Genomic DNA, 24,879 nt, shown 5'->3' on the forward strand with positions numbered 1-24,879 from the left:
GAAATTGATACATTAAAAATTATGTGAAGAGGAGTCTTTACTCCACTTCCTGCATGGGGAACAGGAAACATTTCTCACTCCCTCAACCCAATTCTCCCTACTTTATCCTGTTCTACTAAAACAAATCCTGGTTAAAACTTTAAAAAATTTATGTGAAGAATTCAAAATGAAAATGGAAAAAGTCATTAAACTATTATCAAGAAAAATACTTAAGAGGAAGGTGTATTAGTATGCTGAATTTTCAAAGAGGAGGAGAAAAGTTTCAGAATAAAGATTTTTCAAAATGAGCAACTTCCCTATATATGTGCATGCAATCATGTATACATATACAAACAAAGTTCAGCTTTGCTTTCAACATTTCTAAGGGACACTGATTAGGATTGTTCAAACCTTCACAGGGGATACTTTTCCTTTTTCCTTGTCAAGGGATTGACTAGGGAATAAGCACTACATGTCTGCCCTGGGAAAAAGCCCACTGGTCATTTCTTCCCTTTTTTTCCCCTCTCTCTCTTTTTACCTCAAAAAACAGAAGATAGAGCATCAAACAGAACCAAACCTTATGATATACTGGACCCCCCAACCCATGGAAAGCCTACCTACGTCCCGCCAGGCTGAACCCAGTCCCAGTAAGTACACTGAGAAAAGCAGCATGCCATTTCTCCCCACTGGTCTGTTACAAAGCTACCTGCATAAGTGCAGACCCAACAGGTGAGCACTACACACAACATACAACTCCCCCACCCACCCCCAGGGAAAATAATCCAGCATGGCCCCTGGGCAAATTGAAAGCCGCTCCCACAAACAAAATTGAGAAACATAAACATTGAATTGTAATCTACCACTGATAGTGGGGGTAGGGTGGAGCGCTGAACGATCCTTGAAAAATAGGGGTGGGGCAAGGAGCTGAACTCTCAGCAAATGAAGGTGGGCAAGGAACAAGCACTAGGAGCAGGGGTGAGGCAACAAGCCAACCTCCCAAAGCAGGCGCTTGATGGGTTGCTGAGCTAGTCTTGTGGGATTGAGGGAGGTGCACGGAACTGAATTGCCCCACCTTGCTGGGGGAGAAGCTGACCAACCAGTTTAATGGTGGTAATGCAGTGGCTGCCTGGTGAAAACAACAGCTCGAACCACTTTGTACAAACTGGTAGTGAGCTACCACAGGTCCCAATTACAACCTACCCTGTGGACAGAAAGAATGAAATACTGCTCACAATCCAGCTATCTGATGAGACCACCTCAGAGATCCTTTGTAACATGCAGCCCATAAGACCAAGGAGAGCAGGGGGAAAAATTCCTTCAGCAGTTCCCCCCACACAGCTGTCCAATAAGAGGGGCAGCACCCTTCCCCACACAGCCCAAGTACCAAGCGGCAATACCAGGATTGGACACCAAAGGAATAAGTCCATAACTTTTGCTGAGCTGACTGAACTCTTTGTTGTTATTGTACCTGGTTATTTTGTTTTGTTATTAGTAATTTTACTTTTGCCCCTTTTTTATCCCTATTTGTACCCCCTTCACTTTCTCATGGTAGAACTCATTGTTCTCCCCTCCCCACTACTATTCTCTCTGCCCCTTCTCATCCACTCTCTCCTCATTTTGCCTCCCCCCTCATCTTCCCCAACCTGTCACATCACCCCTCCCTCCTATACATTTACTGCACACTGAGTAGCTTATTGTACCACTGTACATACCCCCAACCTTCTGCAATCCCTAACACAGGCAGCCACCACTACAACAGTGGAACTACACCCAAACACACACAAGGGCCCCCAAACCCAGCATCTCCTATACCCCTTTCCCCACCCACCCTTCCAGTGCCATGTCTACCAATCACCCAAGTTTCTATCTTAACAACCATTACCTCCCAACTCCCACTGTTCATAAACATCACCACCAAGGGTTTTTCTATATAATATGTAAACAACTGGTCTGGCATTGAACGTGTGAATTTGTTATTGCTAATTCATACCTCCAGGTCAGGGACAGAAATACCATATCAACCTAGCTAACAACTAAGCCAGTCACAACACAAAAATTAAATCAAGGGAAAGAAAACAGGCAATTAAAACCAACAACTAACCAATCAAGAACATAGTTGCATGGCACCAATTAGAATGAAGGGCAGAAGAAGGAGGAAAGGAAACTGCACTCCCCCCAAAAAAATTCAATAGGGATTTAGTGGGAAATGAAGAAAGTGAATGCCCAGTTCTAGACACCAACAAAACAGTGATAAATGTTACTAATGAGCTCAGTGACACACAAACAAAAAATCTTTCTCATGGATGAGGTCACTGACAAACTCATGGAGAAGCTACAAGACACAGTTACCAGAAGTACAAGATGCAATTAAGATATATCAAGGCACAACAAATAAAAAAACTTGAAAAGTCACAGAAACAACTAAATGAACTCAGAGAGGACTTCAACAAACACCAAAGTGAAACAAAGGAGACTAAAAAAAGAAATACATGAAACAAGACAACACAAGATATAAAAGAGGAGTCGAACAAAGATACGGAAAACCTCAGGAAAAAAAAAAGAATCAAACAGAAATCCTGGAAATAAAAAGTCCCTTTAGTCAAATAAAAAATACAGTGGAAGGTCACTCCAGCAGACTAGAACAAGTGGAAGATAGTATCTTTCTGCTCGAAGATAAAATACATATTAAAGAAAAAACAGAAGAACTCTTAGTCAAACAACTCAAGAGCTGTGAAAGGAATATGCAAGAACTCAGCAACTCCATCAAAAGACCAAACCTGAGAATCATGAGTACTGAAGGAGAAGAGGCGCAAGCCAAAGGGATGAGTAATATATTCAACAAAATAATAGCAGAAAATTTCCCTAATCTTTAGAAAGAGTTGCCCATTCAGGTACAGGAAGCCTCTAGGACACCAAACAGACTTGACCAAAACAGAACCTCTCCACAGCAAATTAAAACAACTAGCACAGAGAACAGAGAAAGAATATTGAAGGCTGTAAGAGAGAAAAAACCAAATAACACATAAGGTAAACCCATTAAAATAACAGCAGATATTTCAAAAGAAACCTTAAAAGCAGTAAGGGCATGGAGTGAGATATTTTGAGCACTGAAAGAAAACAATTTCAGCTCCAGGATACTCTACCCAGCAAAACTATCATTCAAAACTGATACAAGAATAAAAGTCTTCCATGACAAACAGAAACTAAAACAATACATGACAACCAAGCTACCACTACAGAAGATTCTGCAAGGAATTCTACACACAGAAAGCAAACAAAACCACAAAAGGACGGGAAGTATTAAACCACAGAAGAAGAAAAGACAAGGAATCAGAGAGTAGTACTGATTTGGCTGCACACACTCAAATCCTTAAATGACAAAAACAACTAACTGGCAGGAGTCACCACATACTTATCAATACTAACACTGAGTGTCAATGGACTCAACTCCCCCATCAAAAGACACCATTTGGCAAAGTGAATTAAATAGAAAGATCCGACAATCTGTTCTTTACAAGAGACACACCTATTGACAGAAATAAACACTGGCTTAGGGTGAAAGGCTGGAAGATTTACCAAGCTAATGGCCCCCGAAAACAGGCAGAAGTAGCAAAACTTAGACAAAGTAAACTTCAAAATTACATTAGTCAAATGAGACAATGAAGGTCACCTCATACTAATAAAAGGGGCAAAACATCAAGAGGAAGTAATAATTATCAACTTACGTGCACGCATTGTCAGTGCACCCAACTCATTAAACATACACTAAAGGACTTAAAATCACATATAGACCACAACACAGATAGTGGGAGACTTTAATACCCCTCTATCACCAACAGTAGGTCATCCAGACAAAAAAATCAACAAAGAAATCCTAGAACTAAATGACACCATAAGTCAAATGGACCTAACTAATGTCTACAAAATATTTCACCCTGCAACACCACAATATTCATTCTTCTCAGCATCCCATGGAACTATCTCCAAAACAGACAATATCTTAGGACACAAAGCAAGTCTCAACAAATTTAAGAAAACTGAAATAACCCCCAGCATATTATCTGATCACAATACAATAAAAGCAGAACTCAGTAACAAAAGCAGCAGCAGAAAATATTCAAACAATTGGAGGGTGAACATCACATCGCTCAAAAGATCAGTGGGTCATAGAAGAAATAATGGAAGAAATCAAAAACTTTTTGTAATTTAATGAAAACGAAAACACAACTATCAGAACCTATGAGATACAGCAAAGGCAGTCCGAATAGGAGAAGCATACAGCCATGAGTGCATATACCAAAAACCCAGAAAGATCTCAAATAAACGACCTAATAATAAAAACAAGGAAATAGAGACAAAAAAAAAATACAAAGATTCAATGAAACAAAAGCTGGTTCTTTAAAAAATGAACAGGATTGACGAGCCCCTGGTAAATCTGACTAAAATAGGGAAGGAAAAGACCCAAAGTAGTAAAATCAGAAACGAAAAAGGGGAGATAACAAAAAAGGATTTCCTGGAAGGAAATCCAGGGAATCATCAGGAACTACTTTGAATACCTATAATCAAATAAATTGGAAAATCTTGACAAAAAGGACAAATTTCTAGATACTTATGACCATCTAAAACTGAATCAAGAGGATATTAACCACCTAAGCAGATCTGTAACAAATAATGAAATTGAAGCAGCCATAAAGAGTCTCCCAAAAAAGAAAAGTCCAGGACCTGATGGATTCTCCCCTGAATTCTAGCAGACCTTAAAAGAAGAACTAACACCAACACTCCTTAAACTTCTCCACAAAACAGAAAGAGAAGGAACACTTCCTAACTCATTTTAAGAAGCCAGTATTACACTCATTCCAAAACCAGACAAGGACATATCCAAAAAGTAAACTACAGGGCAATCTCCTTAAGGAATATTGATACAAAAATACTCAATAAAATAATAGCAAACCGAATCCAACAACATATATGAAATATCATACACCATGACCAAGTCACCTTCATCCCAGGGATACAGGGATGGTTCATCATATGCAAATCATTAAATGTGATACATCACATTAAACAAAGCAAAGACAAAAACCATGTGATCATCTCAATAGGCACAGCAAAAGCCTTCAATGAGATTCAACACCACTGCATGATAAAAGCTCTGAAGAAACTAGGAATAGAAGGAATGTACCTCAATATTATAAATGCTATGTATGACAAACCTATATAGCCTATACTTAATAAGGAAAAACTGAAACCCTGAAGATAGGAAAAAGACAAAGGGGCCCACTTTCCCCACTCCTATTCAACATAGTCCTGGAATTCCTATCTAGAGGAGTAAGGTAAGAAGAAGTAATCAAAGGAATACAGATAGGTAAAAAAGTAGTCAAACAATCTCTATTCGCACATGACATGATCTTATACCTTAAAAACCTGAAAAATTCTACCCAAAATCCACTAGACACCATAAACAGCTTCAGCAAAGCAGCAGGATACAAAATCAGTGGACTTTTTATACACCAACAATGAGCAGACTGAAAAAGAACAGAGGAAGACAATTCCATTTACAATAGCCTCAAAAAAAATCAAATACCTAGGAAAAAACTTAACAAAACATGTGAATGACCTCTACAAGGAAAACTACAAACCACTGAAGAAAGAGAATGAAGAAGACTACAGAAGGTGGAAAGATCTCCCATGCTCATGGATTGGCAGAATCAACATAATAAAAAAATTCCCATCAATATCCTGAAGACATTCATCACAGAGAATGAAAAATCTACCCTAAAGTTCATTTGGAAACACAAAAGTCCACAAATAGCCAAGGCAATACTGAGCAAAAACAGCAACACTGGAGGTATCACAATACCCGACTTCAAACTATACTACAGAGCCATAGCAATAAAAACAGCATGGTACTGGCACAAAAACAGACATGAAGACCAGTGGAGCAGAATAGAGGACCCAGATATGAATCCACACAGCTATGCTCACCTAATTTTCAACAAAGGTGCCAGAAACATAAGATGGAGGAAAAACAGCTTCTTCAACAAATGTTGGTGGAAAAACTGGTTAACTGCCTGCAGAAAATCAAAACTAGATCCATGCCTGTCATCCTGTACTAGTATCAACTCAAAGTGGATTAAGGACCTTAATATCAGACCTGAAACCTTGAAGCTAGTACAGGAAAGAATGGGGAATACACTGGAAGCACTAGGCATAGGCAAAGACTTCCTCAGTAGAACTCAACTAAGAGAAAGGATTGATGAATTGGACTACATGAAATTAAAACACCTCTGCACAACAAAAAAAAAATGGTCTCCAAATTGAAGAGGCCACCCACAGAACGGGAGAAAAATCTTTGCTAAGTATAAACCAGACAAGGACTGATAACCATAATATACAGGGAACTCAAAAAACTGAACTCCCAAAAAATCATCGACCCAATAAAGAAATTGTTGGAGACTAGGCATGGATCCTGGACTGGGATATAATGGAGTTTACACAGCCTCTCCATGGTAGGAGTTTGCGCAGTCTCTCCTACCCTCATTCTTCCCAACACCTGATGTCTTGACCTTTGTTCTCACATCTCCTTGAAGAATACAACCTGCTGTGTCCGCATTCCAGCCCCCCTGATGCAGAACTAGATAAAGTACCAGAACTGTTAGGAGACTCCCTGATGCCAAATTAATCAATACCTTAGATAAGATGTCCTGCGTGCCTTGATGATTCCAGAACTGATGTGTTGTAATTAAGCTTCTATAGCCTTAGGAAAATTAGCCCACCAAACCTCATTCCTTTTACCTTAAATCAAAGAATTGTTGAAGCTTGATTGTTACCTAAGTCTCTTCCTTGTACTGACCTATAAAATAAACATTCTGGCTCAGGTAGGCGCTCACGTTTCCCACCAGGAATGTGCAGCCCTCCTGTCCCCAGCTTTTCTGCTTTACATCTGTATGCCTGTGTGTATCTTACTTCTTATTCCCTCTGCTCTTAGTCAGGTTCACACAGCATACCCACCCAGGTCGCAGGCAAGAAATGCGCAACTGAACTGAACAGACTTTTCTCAAAGGCAGAAGTCCAAATGGCTAAAAACCACATGAACAAATGCTCACCATCCCTGGCCATAAAGGAAATGCAAATCAAAACCACACTAAGATTTTACCTCACTCTTATTAGAATGGCTTTCATCAAGAATACCACCAACAACAAATGCTGGCGAGGATGTGGGGTGGGGTGAGGAGGAGAAGGAACCCTCATACACTGTTGGTAGGAATGTAAGTTAGAAAACCAGTATGGAAAACAATATGGAGGCTTGTTAAAAAACTAAAAATAGATCTGCCGTTATGATTCAGCAATACCACTCCTAGGGATATATCCAAAGGAATGTGACTAAAGTTACTATAAAGGGACCTACATACTCCTGTTTATTGCAGCACTATTCACAATAGCCAAGCTATAGCAACAGCTAAGATGCCCCACTACCGATGAATGGATTAAGAAAATGTGCCATTGATACACAATAGAATTTTATTCAGCCAAAAAGAAGAATGAAATTTTGTCATTCATAGGTAAATGGATGGAACTGGAGAACATTGTCTTAAGTGCTGTTAGTCAGGCTCAGAAGGCCAAAAATTGCATGTTCTCCCTTATATGCGGATTATAGACCTGAAACCAATGTACTATTATTATTGGACACAGGTCACACTAAGGAGAGTACATGCAGGAGGAACAGGGCAAGGGAAAGAAACCAAAAACTTGAATGTGGCTGATGTGCTCACTGTACAGGAACAAATATAGTAATCTTAACTGGCAGAGACCACTATGGGAAGGAGAGTAGGGAGTAGTGAAGAGGTCTGGTTGAGATGAACCAATTTGGGTTGTAATATATAGATGCATGGAAACAACACAAGGAATCTCCCTATATAGCTATCTTTATCTCAAACTAGCGAAAACAACATGTTTTTCTTACTATCTTTTATGTTTTTTCTTTTACAAAATCAGAGAACAAGAGGGCAGAACAGATTCTGCCCAGAGATAGGAGGGAAGGTAGGGGGAAAGTGGTCCAAACAATGTATACACATGTGAGTAAATGTAAAAATGATACCTGTTGAGACTGTTCTGGGAATCTGGGGAGAGGGGATGAAAGAGAGCAGCAGAGGGGTGAATTCAAATATGATATATTTGATATAATGTAAGAACTTTAGCAAATACTCCAATGTACCCCCATCCAGCACAACAATAATGAAAAAAAAATCAACTGAAAGACTATAGGTGACTAAAATGTGCAGCAATAACTTCACTGCAGATGTGCAAATCCCAACACAAAACATAAGAAATATGGAAAACGAAGGCAACACCACTCCTTCAAAACTAAACAATTCCACAGTAACAGAATCTAATGATACTGAAGTGGATGAGCTCTCAAAGAACTCAAAAGAATAACTGTTAAGAATGATCAACAAAACTTAAAAGGACATGAATAAATGCTTGAAAGAATTCAAAAAGAATACCAAAAAACAGCTGAATGGGACAAAGAAGACAATGCAGGATATGAAAGAGAAACTCAATAAAGATAAACAAATACTGAAAAAACATCAAATTGAAATTTCAGAAATGGAATGTTTGCTAAATTAAATAAAAAAAACCTTAGTTGAAAGCCTCACCTATACAGTGGATAGCCCTATAACTCAGGGCTTAAAGACAAGATAGATGAATCAGAACATTCAGAAAATAAGGGGAAAAATTTTAAAGTACAAAAGAACATAATAAAAGACCTCCGGGATATCATTTAAAAAACCAAAACTACTAATCATGGGCATAGAAAAAGAGGTATAAGCTAAAGGCATAGAAAGCATAGTCAATAAAATAACATCAGAAAAGCTGCAAAATATTTGGAAAGAAATGGTTATTTAGGGACAAGAGGGTTTTAGAACATCAAACATGTAAGACTGGGAAAAAAAACCTCTCTGCACCATATTGTAGTTAAAACATTATATATACAGGATAAGGAAAGAATACTGAAAGGTGAAGCAGAGAAGCACCAAGTCATACATAAAAGCAAACCCTTCAAAATAAGATACTTCTCCACATAAATATCTAAAAGCAAAAAACAAAACAAAAAAACTGCCAACCTAGATTACTATTTCCAACAAAGTGATCCGTCATAACCAAAGGAGAAATAACCTTTCATGACAAACGTGAGTTAAAAGAAACTAAAGGAATTCATGACCACTAAGGCAACACTGAAGAAGATAAACAGAAGAGGAAGATAAACACAACAGTGAAAATTTGGGAAAGAATAAACCTCACTAGACGAATAGATAAGCAAATGAAGATTAGGAAAAGATAAATATTATACAAAAATAATTACTATATACCTCTGAATATACTTCTGAATATTAATGGTCTCAATTCACTGTTAAAAAGACATAGACTAAGGGCTGGAGTTGTAGCTTGGTGGTAGAACACTTGTCTGGCATATGCAAGGCACTTGATATAATCCCCAGTATCATCAACAACACTACAGATCTAATGGTCTTAACTGGTATCTACAGAATATTCCCAACAGGTACAGAATGCACATTCTTCTCAGCAGTCCATGCAGTTTTTGCCAAACTAAATAAAATTCAAATGGCCTCCTGCATTTTATCAGACTACAATGGAATATAAGTAAAAATCAACTAGAGAAATTATAGAAACTATATAAATGCATGGAGACTGACACTTTGGAATGATCAGTTTGGTTACCAGAGAAAAAAAGGGGGAAATCAGAAAACTCCCAGTATCACATAAAATGAAAACACACTAACTTGCTAGAATCACTAAGACACAGCAAAGACAAAAGTTTACACCTATGAGTGTCCATATTAAAAACCCAGAGAGATCTCAAATAACAAAAATGCACCTAAAAGTCTTAGAAAAATAAGCCAAATTCAAAATCAATAGGTGGAAAGAAATAATAACTTTCCAGAACTTGCAAGAACATTAAAACATCTGAAGCTAGGTACACTGGGTCACATTGGCAATAACAGCTACTTAGGAGGCAGAAACTGGGAGAATCTCAGTTTGAAGCTAGCCCAGGCAAGAGGTTTGCAAGGTTACTTGTCAACCAACAAAAAGGTGGGCATGGTGGCACAGGTCTAGCATCCCAGCTATGGGAGAAAGCATAAATAGGATTGTAGGCTGGCCTGGGCATAAGCAAGGTTTTATCATTTCTATCTACTGATTTTGTGTTTGGCTTGGTTATTTATTTGGGATTTCTTGGATTTTTTCGGGAGGACATACTGGGGTTTGAACTAAAAGTTTCTTTTTTGCTTTAGATAAAAATGAAGGGCTGTAACCAAACTCATTCAATGAAGCCAATTATTACCCTGATACCAAACCTCGATAAGAGCACAACAAAAAATTACTGTCCAATTTCCCTGATGAACATCAACGCAAAAATTTTTAATACTTGCAGATTCAATTCAATAACACATTAAAAACATCATACACCATGATCAAATTGATTTCATTCCAGGATGTTCAAGATATGCAAATCATTAAATGTAACACAACACAAAAAGAAAATAAACAACAAAAATCACACAATCATCTAAATAGATGCAGAAAAAGCCACTGAAAAAATTCAACATCGTTTCATGATAAAAGTCCTGAAGAAAGTAGGGACAGAAGGAACATAAGTCAACATAATAAAGGATATGTACAACAAACCCAAAACCAATATTGGGCTAAATGTGGAAAAACTGAAAGTATGTCCTTTAAAGTAGAGAATGGGTAAAGGCCGTCCATTCTCTCCACTCATAGTGCCTGAATTCCTAGCCAGAGCAAATAAGGCAGAAATAAAAAAGAAATAAAGAAAAAAACAAACAAAAAGGATACAAATAGGAAAGTAAAAATTCTAAGTATCCCTATTTACAGGTGATACAATCCTATACTTAAAAGACCCAAAACACTCCACCAGAATACTTTAAGATCTCATAAACACAGCAGAGTAGTAGAACACAAAATCAACATATAAATATCAACAATAAGGAGGATCCAAGATGGCAGATAGGAGAAGGAATCAGAATTCCTGAGCTCTGTGATTTCAGAAACCACTCAAGATGTGGGAGCCACATTTGGATAACTCTGCTCTTTTTAGCCAACTAAATAACCACCAACACACAAGGTGCACATAAAATTTAAGGACTGCCCCTTAAAACCGCTTTTAGTTCCACGTAACAGCCAGGGGAAACCCCGGTGTGGCACAGCCACTAGGGCCATTTCTCCCTTTGCTTTCTTTCTTTTTTCTTCACAAAAAGCAGATATAGAACATCAAATAGAACCAAACACTGCAACATACTGGATCCCTTACCTGTGGAAAGCCTACTTATGCCCCACTGGGCTGAACCCAGTCCCAGTAAGCATCTGCCTTGAGAAAAGCCACTGGCCATTTCTCCTTCCAGCCAGTTTCAAAGCTGCCTGCATAAATCTGCAAGCCCAATGGGTAAGCACCACACACCATGCATATCCCCCTCCCTGCCCCTGAACGTAATCCAGCACAGTTTATGGGCACATTGCATCCCTCTGATATAAACCTAAATTGTAATCTACCACTGACAGCAGGGGTGGGTGGAACAGTGAACCAACCTTGGAGAACAGGGGTGGGGCAAGGAGCCAAACTCAGGGAGTGAGTGTGGAGCATAAGCCAACCTCCTAGTGGGGGCATGGCAGATAGCTAAACTAATCTCCCAGGTCTGGAGGTGGTGCACAAAACCAAATTGGCCCACCTTGCTGGGGGAGAAGCTGACCAACCAGAGTTGGAACTATTGAGCAATATGGAAGCTCCTCAAAAAACTAAAAATAGATCTGCCACAGGATCCAGCAATACCACTCCTAAGGATATACCTGAGGGAATGTGAGAAAAGTTACTACAAAGGCCCCTGCACAGCTATGTTTATTGCAGCACTATTCACAATAGCTAAGCTATGGAAACAGCTAAGATGCCCCACTACTGATGAATGGATTAAGGAAATGTGGTATTTACACACCATGGAATTGTACTCAGCCACAAAGAAGAATGAAATTTTGTCATTCGCAGGTAAATGGATGGAACTGGAGAACATCGTCTTAAGTAAAGTCAGGCTCAGAAGGCCAAAAGCTGCATGTTCTCCCTCATATGCGGATTACAGACCTAAAACAAATGCAGCAATATATGAACACAGGTCACACTAAGTGAAGGTGTGGGGGAGGGAGAGGGCAAGGGAAGGAAACCAGAAACTTTTAAGATGGTTGATGTGCTCACTATACAGGAACGAATATAGAAATCTTAAACTGCCCAGGGCCACCATGGGAAGGAGACTAGGGAGTAGTGAAGAGGACTGGTAGAGATGAACCAATTGGGGTTGTAATATATATATGTATATATATATATATATATATATATATATATATATATATATATATACATGGAAACAACACATAGAATCTCCATTTAGTTATCTTTATCTCAAAATAGCAAAAACACCATGTTTCTATTATTATCTTTTATGTTTTTTCTTTTACAAAATTGGAAACAGGAAGGTGGTACAGGTTCTGCCCAGGGCTGGGGGTGGGGTTTGGCACTGGTGGGAGGTGGTGGGGAAAGAAGTAGGAGGATGAATATGGTGCAAATAATGTATACACATGTATGTAAATGCAAAAAATAATAACCTGTTGAAACTGTTTCAGGAATCAGGATGGGGGGGATGAAAGAGAGCAGTGGAGGGATGAATTCAAGTATGATAATGATATATTGATACATTGTAAGAATCTTTGTAAATGCCACATTGTACCCACACCCAACACAACAATTAAAAAAAAAAAAAGGAAGGAAAGAAGGAGAAAAAAACCGACTGTAACAATCAGTTTGAAAAAGCAACCAGGAAAGTAATCCCATTCATAACAGCCTCAAAAAAACAAATAAAAACCCTAGGACTCAAGTAAGGAGGTGAAAGACCACTACAATAAAAACTATAAAATACGGAAGAAAGAAACTGAAGAAGACACTAGAGGATGAAAAGGCTTCCCATGTTCATGAAATGACAGAATACTGTAAAAATGGCTACACTTATGAAAGCAATCTACAAATTCATTATAATCCCCATAAAAATGCCAATGTCATTCTCCACAGAAATAGAAAAATCAAACCTAAACTTCATATGGAAGCACAAAAGGCTCCAAATAGCCAAAGCAATCCTGAGAAAAAGAGCCATGCTGTAGTCACACAATACCTGACTTCAGTTATACTACAGAGCCACAGTGTAACAAAAACAAAATGGTACTGGCACAAAACAGACATGTAGATCAATAGAAATAAGACCACACAGCTGTAATTACCTGATTTTTGAGAAAGGTACTAAAAAACATACATTCACCTGATCTTTGATCAGATGAATCTGATCAAAGTATAGAAATAACACAAAGAAACCTCTGTACAACTAATATATGCTAAGAAAAAGAATCAAGGCTTTTATTTTCTGTGTTTCACATATATAACAAGCCAAGTTCTTTGAATCATTGCTTTTAGAATGTTCTTGTCTTCATTTTAAAAAGCTAAAGCTGTCAGGGACTGGTGGGAAGAGGAGAAACCTATACTGATAGCTATGAAGATCCTCCCCCATACCTGGTCACTTGACTGCCACCATCACCCGAGTACAACCAGGTGGGCTGCCATCCCGGGTAAAGAGAGAGAAGGGGCCAGACCAAGACCCCTGCTGTAATCTCCATGGATCCTGAGTACAAATGGGCTATCATTAAGTGGTTACACTAGAGGCAGTACTGTGACTTCAGCCCCACAGCTTCTGCAGAAATCATGGGAGCTGTCTTTGGTCATCTAGTAGAACTGTGAACAGCTCCTGCCACTCCACCTGCCTTATGACAGCTACGGGATACCTCATTTCTGCTGCAGCAGCTTAAGATATCCCACAACCACCCCCAGAAGACTTAAGCCTGCAACCACAGCTATCATAGTTGCCAAGAAGACTTTTCTGGACCACACTTCAGCAGCTTCAGATATCCTCACTTCAGTCCACAAGGAGCAATTTTCTCACCATGAGAGCCAGGATAAATAAGCCCAGTATACCTGCACAGACTTCTTGATGGTGCAGACATTCTGCAGTTAGCAGATAGTAGACTATAAATATGTGGGCCCACCCTATTTTTACATAAGTAGCAAACCTGTCACCCTCACTGAGCCAGTTAGAAACCTCCAGTTTTTGCACTGCTTCCCTGATAAAGCCTTGTTCAGACAGCTTTATTGCCTACTTGTGATTTCCACCATGGGTAGAATGTGCTGAGCTGACTGTGCGAAGGGCTGCTGGCTCAGAGAAGACCTAACACCCAGAGGAGCTCCAGAGAGCTACCTAGAGTGAACAGTTGCTGGGAGAGCTGCTGAGAGCTGTGGGGAGTTACAGGGGGCTGTCAAAAACTGCTGGGAGCTGCTAACTTCATCTGCTGAGAGCTGCTAGGAAAGTTGCCAAGAGCAGTTGGGAAAGCTGTTAACACTAGCCACTGAGAACCATGGGCACCCAGAGTTTAGAGGTGTTAGCCCTAAGAGCTGAGAGCCACTGGCACTCAAAGCTCAGAGCTGTCACACTAAGTGAGTTGTCCTTTGCCTTTCCATGGTATCTACCCAAATTGTGTAAAAGAATCCTCTGTCTGCCATTTGGTAACAGAAGCACTATCATTTTAAGTCTAATGAATGAAAAGAAAATTAAAAAGGTGGACATGGTGGTGTATACCTGTGGTGATAGCTACTTGGGAGGCTGAAAAAAAGAGAATCATAGTTCAAGGGCAGCCCAGGCAAAATTAGCATGAGCTTCCTCTAAAAAAGGAAAAAAGGACTGGGTGCTTGGCTCAAGTGGTGGAACACTTGCCTAGCATGTGCAAGTCCCTGAGTTCAATCTCAAATGACACAAAACGTTAGATAATGCCAAAGGCTTATAATTAGGACTAAATGGATGCTGCATTTAATATAAAACCAAATTTTTAGTACATACATAATTGAACTATCTGATTTGAGTTAGGAATAAACATTGTGATGAATGCGAAGATGAGAAACAATTTCCTCTCTATAGAATTGTGAGCAGCAAAGTGCAACTGCCCACATCAACCTATAAGCAAAGGGCAGTAGGACTTCCTCAGAGGGATTCTTGAATCCACAGGGAACACAAAAGAAAGAATTACCTAGAGAAGGAGGACAGGTAGTAGAGCAGTAGAAAGTTAGTCAAGCAGCTTCCTTATATGATAAATATTCCGTCTCTTTCTATGGTCACCATACTACTCCAAGAAATACTCAAAGCTTGCTTGCAAGTTCTAGTAGGGAAACAGAGCTATGACATATATCCTTTCCCAAAGAACAGATCACATCTGAGAAGGGCATTCACTCAAACTTCAGAAGAGACACACACAGAGCAAAAGAGAGAAAGCAGGACCCATGCCAACTATCTAGTTGTATCAGAACGGTGTAGGCAAATAGTGACCAGACAGTCTTTCTATTCAGCACAGTACAAAAAAGAACATGGAATAAGTGACAAGGTTGATCACTTAACAGCCAAGTTTCCCATACAAACTGTGAATGCAGACAAAGAGTGTGGGCTAAAATATTTATGAAATATTTTTAAGATGCTGGACATATACACAAAAAACACAAAATTGATACCTAATTATTTATGATTTTTGTGTATTAAAAATTAGGTATTAATAACTGATAAGCCAAGGAAAGGTGTTTTCATGGTAACACCTAAGCCCAGTTCAACTAGGGTTAATGTATATCTCAAACCTGGCAGATGACTTCTCAGTTGAAATCTAAAATATTAAACCCATTATTGGCCCAACTGTTTAGGGTTCAATCTTTGGAAAGCAAGTACCACTTCATCCCCTCATCAAATTACTATTATCTCAGACCATTTTGATTTTATAAGATGTATATACTTATTATTACTGAAATAAGTCCTTCTACTTGGCTCAACTATCTATCATGCTCCAGTGAAGAATGGATCAGAGAACACATAAAATCATATACTAAATACTTCAAGTAAAAGCCCACTATTATACAATGGAATATATTTTCATATTTTAAAACAATTGGGACTTTTATTTTGGGTCAGATGGGGTAGCTGCTATTGGAATACCCTCCTGCCACAAACATCTACAAAAGGTGGACCAATACAGATGGAAGGAAGGACGGAAGGGAGGGAGGGAGGAAAGAGGTGGGGAGGTGGGGAGGAAGGGAGGAAGGGAGGAAGGAAGGGAGGAAGGAGGTAGGGAGGGAGGAACGAAGGAAGGAGGTAGGGAGGGAAGGAGAAAGGAAGGAAGAAAGGGAGGGAGGGAGAAAGGAAGGAAGGAAGGAAAGAAGGAAGGAAATGTACAGTCAACATACAGCAACCAACACAGGGCTACAATCCTTGAAAATAAGAAAACTCAGATGAATCAAGTTCTATACTGGTTTTCTCTTTGTAGGCATTTTCCAAACCATGATATAAATAAGAAAATGAAAATTAATGTTTGGGGCTACTAAGGCAGCTATTTTAGAACTACAAAATACAATATATATGTAATAGAGGAACTTATTAGCCAGGCATGGTGGCTCACACCTGTAATTCCAGCTATTCGAGAGGATCACCATGTGAGGCCAGCCCAGGCAAAAAGTTAGTGAGATCTCATTTCAACAAATAAGTTGGCCATGGTTGGAACATACCTAAATCCCAGCTACATGGGAGACTGCAAATAGGAATATCACTGTCTGAGGCACGCCCCAGACAAAAATGCCAGACCCTATCCAAAAAATAAATAAAAGCAAAACAGGGCTGGGGCACGGTTTCAAGTGTAGAGCAGCTGCCTGGCAAGCCCAAGGCCTAGAGTTCAAAAATACAGGAACTCATGACAGCAGATGAGCCACAGCAATAAATGAGAATTAACAAACTTAAAGAAAGACCAATTGTTATTCAAAGCAAAATACAGAATGAAATAATGAAAAACAAAAATAGACGAGAGGACATGCAAACAGTCTAATATTTATGTTGAGTGGAAACCAGAAGAAAAGAGGAAATAGGACAGAGGTAATATTTCAATCAATACAGAAAGAAAGTTTTCAAAATTTTAAGACAAGAACCTACATTCAAAAAAGTGCAGTGAACATCAAGCAGGATAAACATACATAAATACAAAATGATATCTAGGTATACTGCAGACAAACTATTAAAGATCAAAGAGAAAGAGAAAATCTTAAAAACAGCCTGAGAAGAAAGGACACAAACTCTTGTCCTTCAGGAGAACACAAGTAAATAAAAATGAAAATGACTTCTCAAGAGAAGCCATGAACACTAATGAAATGGCATCTTTAAACTACTACTGAAAGAAAAGATAATCTGTCAACAAAAAATTCTGTAACAAGCAAGAATATCCTCCAAAACATGAGGTTACCAAACACATTCTCCAAAGACATTCCTCTACAAACAAAAACCTTTAAGAATCTGTCATCAACAGACTTTATTGCAAGAAATAGTGTAAGTTCTTTATGATGAAGGGAAATAATTCTAGATGGAAAAAGCATGGATATGCAGAAATACATAGCTCTAGAAAGTATAGACATAAGGACAAGTATAAAAAACTGCAATAACAATGTTGTACAGGGCTTATAACATAATCCGCTAGTGACAAATACATTAAAAACAACAGCAAAAAACAGGAGGCAGATAAACAGCTTTGAACCACTTTAAGGTTTTTGTATTGTGGGGGACATGGTAGAAGTTCTAATCAAAAGTAGGCTTTTTAAAATCAGGACATTCTTTGTAACTTCTAAAGTAATCACTAAAAGAATGTTATTATGAAGGACAGGATGGTAAAAGAGGTTCTGTTCCCAGTGTGGGTATCAGTGGAGGGGAGGAGGGCATAGGGAAAGCAAATATAGTGGAAGTATTTGTATTCGTATATGAAAACAGAACAATGAAACCTGTTGAAATTGTTCTAAGAAGGGGGACAAGGAGAGAAAGGAGAAAGATGGAGTGGGTGAATCTAATTAAGACATATCGTAAACAATTATATAAAAGTCACAGTGCATACCCGTACAACTATAGTACGCTAATAAAAAAGATGTTATTAAGAGCCTAACCACCCCCCGCAAGAAAAAGCTAATAAAGAAGATGAAATAGAATAAAAATTACGTAGAAGGATACAAGGGAATCTCTTCTGGTGAGAGAAATATTCAATCCCTTAATCAGGTGGTGGTTCCACAGGTATCTACACACATAAAAATCCACTTACTTGTAGAATGAAGACTGCACTGCACTGTGTAACATATGTTATACATATCATAATAATAAACAACAGAAGCTTTATGTAATTTTTCAGAGTGGGAAAATTAAGCTCAAGAAAATTTCTATATAGAATCTAATACACTGCTCATAATTTAATGACTTAAAACTATTTTCTGAATTTTTTTCATAATGTATCTTAATAATTATTATAACTACATGACATAGAGAGGTACAATTTATTAGACTGTCAGTATAAAAATATGTATTTCTCAAAAATTTTTGAAAATTGTTTCCTTTTTACTTTTAATAATAAATTAGCAATTTTATTATTTCTGTGTGTATGTATTTTAATAAATACTGTCAGGAAACTGGGTTTTATAAATAGCACCTATATAATAATAACTGGATAAAAATATTATATATATACATATAAAGCTATTAGTAGATTGTCATTTTATGGAATTTCAAAAATAGTATGCTTCCAAGAAAATATGACCCAAGAACTATACATGCCTGATGAAAAAACGCAACAGGCAAGAACAGGATAAAAGAGTAAACCAAGAAATATGGTGACGTTAGTTGTTTAAATTAAAGCATAAATCAGATTGAGAAAGAGTTTTCTCATGCTTAATATAATTACAACTTAGAAAAAAAGGACATCTGAAATTAGATAAGAGCTTCAAAGTTAGATAAGATGTACAAAGTTGGAGTTTTCAAATATTACAAAATTCAGCAAATTTATCATGTTTTGTACACTAAAATCATCATTTCTATTTTAACACCTGATTTTACTTTTAAAAATGTAGAGCTCGATAAATTCTCCTTCAAAGTAGACACTGTTCAAAGTTAATCTGAGAGATATCAAGGTAACTGATGCTAACTAAGTACAAATGTCTGTTTAAGACACGCTGAAATAACTGGGAAGGTAGCTATCAGAGACTTCACCAATACATGCAGGAAAATGAAGTCAGAAGAAAAATAAAACAAAGCTAGTAGTGTGAGAAAGGCTCAAGAGCAAATTAATTTTTCTAGAAAACAGAGATACATGTTACCTTTGAAAAATAAGTCAGAGTTGACTTTTTGAAAAGATTATTTAACAGGTTGTAGAAGTAACCAACACCTTCCATGAACAGTTCTCATTTCTCCCCCTCTACTGCCAACCACTTGTTAGGAACTGGAAGTTTAATCTTTGAAGAAAATGAACTAGGACTCTGGACTCAGAGATATCAGATGGGGCTGATTATTTAAATGCATTGAAAATATGTGAACAATACATAAGTCAAAGTCTACACACTGAATAGCTGAGAACACTCCAGCACTTTTCTCTCCTGCGGTTCCAAGAAGATTAGCAGCAAGGCTCTACAAACTCAAGACAGATGATTCAAAGGTTTCTCTCTAGGGAAAACTAATACTGGCCTAATTAAACATTATTATATAACTACTGCATCTATTAGAAGGATGACCGAGAGGAAGTATTTGTGTATTATTGGGGTGGGGGAATGATTATAAGAGACCTAAATTCTCATCTTCCAAAGTCTAAACATAATATGAAAAAACAAAAAACAAAGGCAAAACCAGAAATAATCATGGTAATAAATAATCATTTAAAAATAAGTAAATACTGGCTACTTCTAACGAGTAATGAGGCAACAGTTTTCTAGTTTGGGTACAAGACTTGTAGAACTATTTTGTTTTGTTAACTGTGTACATGAATAAAACAAATAAATGTTTAAAAAAACTTTTGAGGGACTCTGAATGATATGTGTAAAAGATATTTTAAGTAAAATTTAAGTAGGGCTAGAAATATCATTTGATAAAATATACTTAAATAATATTTAATAAAATAATAGTTAAATTGTTAAAATAAGAGGGCCCATCAGACCTACACACACACACACACACACACACACACACACACACACACACACACAAAGAGTGCTGGCTATGCCTTCACAAGTAACCTAATGATTCTAAATCTATTTTCTCATTGCTAAAGCAAAACCAATGGAGCAATACTAGAAGACAAAAAAAATCATCAAAGTTCTATCCATCTTCAAAATATGACTGTAGGACCAGGTGTAATAATGTATGCCTGTAACCCCAGTTCTTAGAAGGCAAAGGCAGGAGGGAGGATTACAAGTTTGAGGCTAGTCTGGGCCATATAAGGAAGTCCAGACCAGTCTTGTGCTATAGGTAGCAAGACCTTTTCTCAAAAAAAAAAAAAAAAAAAAAGAAACCAACTATGTGTGTGTGTGTGTACATATATATGAATGATATAATAAATAAAAATTAAATTAAGTAAATAAAAATATGACTAGAATGATTCCAGGTAAATAATTCATTTAATTAAATTTATCATCCTTGTATTTCTTTACTTCCTATGCCAATCTCCATCCACCTGTTGCCCAGTCTTTATAATTCTCTTTGTACTACTAACTTGGTTAACTAATGTTAGCTAATGTAAATAAGAAAAGCTTCGGCCAACAAAAACATGGAGCAGATATAAGCTGCTTCTGTGTAAATCCCTGAATAACAGAATCCCCAAGGGTAACAAATGGTTATTTTATGCCATTAAGGTTTGAGGTAATTTCTTATGGAGTCATTGTAGTAACTGCAGCATGCTGGTTCTCCTTGGCCCTTTCTTGTCACACAGGTTACTGTTAAACAGCTACACTAAAGTAAAAGGTAAAAGTAAAGCCAGAAATTAGAGGAGTGGGGGAATCCTCATAGGCTGAAGAAATCAATCTACACAGTATGGATACTATACATGTTATATTTTGGGGGGTTACCAAAATGGATTTTTTAATAGCTTTAAATTACTTTTTTAAGATTTTATTTCATTGTTTTTATATTTACTTATAAGTGTATGCATTATCTGGGCCACTACTCCCCAACCCTCACCCCCCACATCCAGGCAGAACCTGTTCCACGCTCTTGCTCTCCAATTTGTGAAGAGGAAACATAAAAGATAGTAAGAGAAACATGGCATTTTTGCTAGTTTGAGATAATGGATACTGTACATTTTAAAGTATTTAATGGAAACATGTTTTTGGTGAATTGACAATGAATTCAGAGCATGAGAGGAACAACAAGCTCTACAGGCTGGCTACAGCAAGCTAAAAGCTGTGCCAGAGCCACAGTGAAAACAGGACTTGGAACTGCAGCAGTACTATAGGCTTATCTCACTACGTTCATAGCACAGAAAAAGCAAGAAGGTCAACATTTTCCTCAGGAAATGATACAGATGGAAAAAACCTATGTTGCAAAAAATATTTTTAGGAAGCCAAGTGTGGTTAATACATGCCTGCAATCTCAGCACTTAGGATACTGAGGCAAGAGGATTATCAATTTGAGCTACAGAAGCTCCAGGCCAGTCTGGAAGGATAAGCACCATCACCAATAGCTGATATTACAAATCATTACTTGTCATCTTCAAAGAATATGAACAGAGAGATCACGGTAAACCTAGCAGCTGCCTACAATGAGGACTGCTGAGATTTAGTGGTACTAGGTGGACATGAGAACACCAGGATCAGAGCTCGCAAATCCCCAGTTAGTTTGCTTCTGCCACATATAGATTGTAAAGTATATAATTGGGGAGCTATTCACACAGATTAAAATATGCATAGTCTACACAAAAGTACAAAGCAACTCTGCCCTTTGAATGACTTGCTTCCAGATACTCAGAAGAAAAAAAATGTAATATAGTCATCTCTATTGGTTCTGTAGTGTCTGTGTGTGTGCATACATATATACAGAGATTAAATGCATGTCATTTTAAAAAGTAATTACAGTACATTGATTACTACATTGAAAAAATACAGCATACTACTGTCAACTAAAGAAATCAAGAAAAAAATTATGTGAGATAGGAAACACAGCAAATTCTTTTACAATTTTTCAAATTAAATACAGAATAAAAGTGAAAATAAAAACTAAATATTAACTAATACTAACTCAAAACAAAAATTATTAAGATTATGCTTCCCCCCACCAAAGAATTCTAGAGTCAGGGAAAAAGGCTCATTTTCTTGTACTGAATGTCTGATAAATCAATGTCTATTAATCAGAAATTTTTATGAATCACAATTCCCTTCATTACATAGTATTTCACCTTAGCAACCTATACTCTTAACTATGTATTAATAGCTGATAGAATATGAAAGGAATTAAAAGTTTAACATTTTAGAAAAGCAAACTGAATTGTTGGCCATGTTAAATAAACTCTGAGTCAAAGTTACTTTTATTAATGAAATTTTGACTATACTGTAGCCCTTTTTCCAATATGGCTTGGAATTTAGAGTTAAAAAAAGATAAATTAGTGATCCTGCTATACAGTAATACACAGAATAGTGTAACTTTATGAAACTAGTAAATAAAGATTAATATTTTACTTAAAGATTTCAAAGTATAGAAATACCCAGGTAATACAGCAGGAATCAGATGATGTCATCGTCAAGACCTGGAAATTAGGAATTCCAGTTTGAATAAGGACTACATATTAGATACTATTATTTCCATGATGTTAAATTTTACTGTGTTAATTTAGGAGATAAGCAAAAGTACTTATGGGTAAAATCCAATACTTTCAGCGGTTCGGAAAAAAATGGAAAGAAAGATAAAGTAAACGTGCAAAATGTTGATAGCAGATCAATCTGGGTAATCATTAGGGGAGTATTCATTATACTATCCATTCAATTGTTCTACAGGTTTAAAAATTTTAAAAAAAAAAGAGGGGATGTAGGTGCTGGTGGAGTGGCTCAAGTGGTAAGCGCACCTGCTTAGCAAGCATGAGACCCTCCGTTCAAACCCCAGTGCTGCCAAAAAAAAAAAAAAAAAGAAGGGGTGTATCCTTGTGTGTATATCAAGACATATATAAGAATTGCACAGGAGTATTATTCACAGGAACCCAAAAATACACCAACAGTAAATTGAACAAGTAAACAGATAGTTAAACAGAGAAACTGTGGTATACTCATACAGAAGGATTCTATATAGCAAGGAAAATAAACTAGCTACTATTAACACACCAGATGGGTGAAACTCAGAAATAACAATGAGAAAATGAAGCTAGACACAAGCAGGATGAACAACTATTTGTTGAATAACTATTTCGGACAATACTCAGGTAAGAGCAGAGCTGTCATTTATCTTTGTTTAGAATAAGTTTTACTCACACAGAAGTTAAGATTACACTGGAAATGTCTAAATTATTTTAGAGAACAAATTCCTTTTGAGCACCCTCAAGCGCATACTATTGATCTGCTTCACTAATTAAAATGTACTGCTGCTTTGTCAGGGGTGTCTAGTGGGCAGCACATTTAAAAAGACCTAGTTTGAATGAGAACATGTTCTTGATACAAACCTGCATCAAAAAGACTTTCTTAACTAAATAAGGCATTTCAAACTGTAATACGACTTAATGGTTCTACTTTAAAACATGAATCTAAATTTAGACTAGCATCCAGAGGTAATGAGGAGGAGGAGGAACAGGGGAGAAGGCAGAGAAGGAGGAGGAGGAAATAAAATACTTACATTGACTTTGACAGCTTGTACAGTGTTATCCAGAAGAAAGATGTTGCAAACCGCCTCTGTACGCTGTCTGTCTCTGGCCAATTCTGATGCTCGTACATTGTAAGTTCTGCCAGCAGGCAATCGGAAACGTGAGGTCATTACTGTCCACACAAGATCTAAGTTTAAAAAAAAACCCACTAAATAAAAGGATAGTGGAAGACACAATGTAGTTTAAAAGATAAAGTTATTATATATTTTAAATTAAAACAGGCAAAAAAGTTATAAATTCTGAAACAACAGGATAAGAATTATAGGTATAAAATATGTTGTTTATCATCTAAACTGAAATTACAAATTACCTTAAAGGAGAGCTTTCTATTTTTAACTGTCCCGTTGAGAAGATTTTAATACACAAACTTTTAGGAAGTCATATTCCAATTAAAAATATGTATACTTGAGTAGAGGCAGGGAGGATATGCTACCTCAGAACGCTGGTTTTTACTCACTGATGCAAGTACCTAAAAACTGCAGAATGACAACAGGAGGGAAGTTTATCTAGCTTCAGCAAGCCCTTAAGCCACTCTACCAGCTCTTTTTTGTAAGGAGTTTTTTCCAGATAGGGTCTCCCAAACTATTTGCCAGGGCTGGCTTCAAACCCAGATCCTCCTGATCTCCGCCTCCTGAACAGTTAGGATTACAAGTGTGAGCCATCCACTCTGGACTTCCCTTTTCTTACTGGGTTCTTTTTTTAAAACCCTTAGGATTTAGGGGAACATGGGAGGTTTTGTTGTTGTTTTTAACACAACAGTAACCTTCATTTTAACTACCCTCTAACTCAACCTAATTCTAATAGTATTATTCTTAATAAAATAAAAACATAATAGTAAACTTAAGGCTAACAATCTTTACTTCTGAATTTTTAACCAAAGAAGAGGGAAAAAAAATATAGATTTCTTATAAAAGAATAGAAATCACAGTAGCATCAGTACTCGCTATTAAGCTGTAACTTCATGTTCTGAAAGAAAATTATTTGAAACAGATTTATATACCCAGAAAATTAACATTCATGTTGGAGGAAAAAAAACCAAAAACATTTTTAGGCATTCCATGATTC

The 24,879-nt window shown here is 37.3% G+C and overlaps 1 protein-coding gene across 4 annotated transcripts in view; it reads right to left on the reverse strand.

The window, feature by feature from the left end:
• The window catches only part of Ptpn4 (protein tyrosine phosphatase non-receptor type 4), a 171,741-nt gene that overhangs the window by 115,975 nt on the left and 30,887 nt on the right, over window positions 1-24,879 (reverse strand). For 2 of the 4 annotated variants that reach the window (XM_074070542.1, XM_074070541.1), the window contains exon 2: window positions 23,787-23,941. In XM_074070542.1, the coding sequence (XP_073926643.1) occupies window positions 23,787-23,924 (138 nt within the window). In that variant the 5' untranslated portion in view covers window positions 23,925-23,941. Of the gene's footprint in view, window positions 1-11,329; window positions 11,855-23,786; window positions 23,942-24,879 lie in introns of those variants that run through there. The other 2 variants (XM_020184859.2, XM_020184860.2) reach the window with 2 other exon arrangements.

This window comes from Castor canadensis, chromosome 4 (genome assembly GCF_047511655.1).
Source record: "Castor canadensis chromosome 4, mCasCan1.hap1v2, whole genome shotgun sequence".
Lineage (NCBI taxonomy): Eukaryota > Metazoa > Chordata > Mammalia > Rodentia > Castoridae > Castor > Castor canadensis.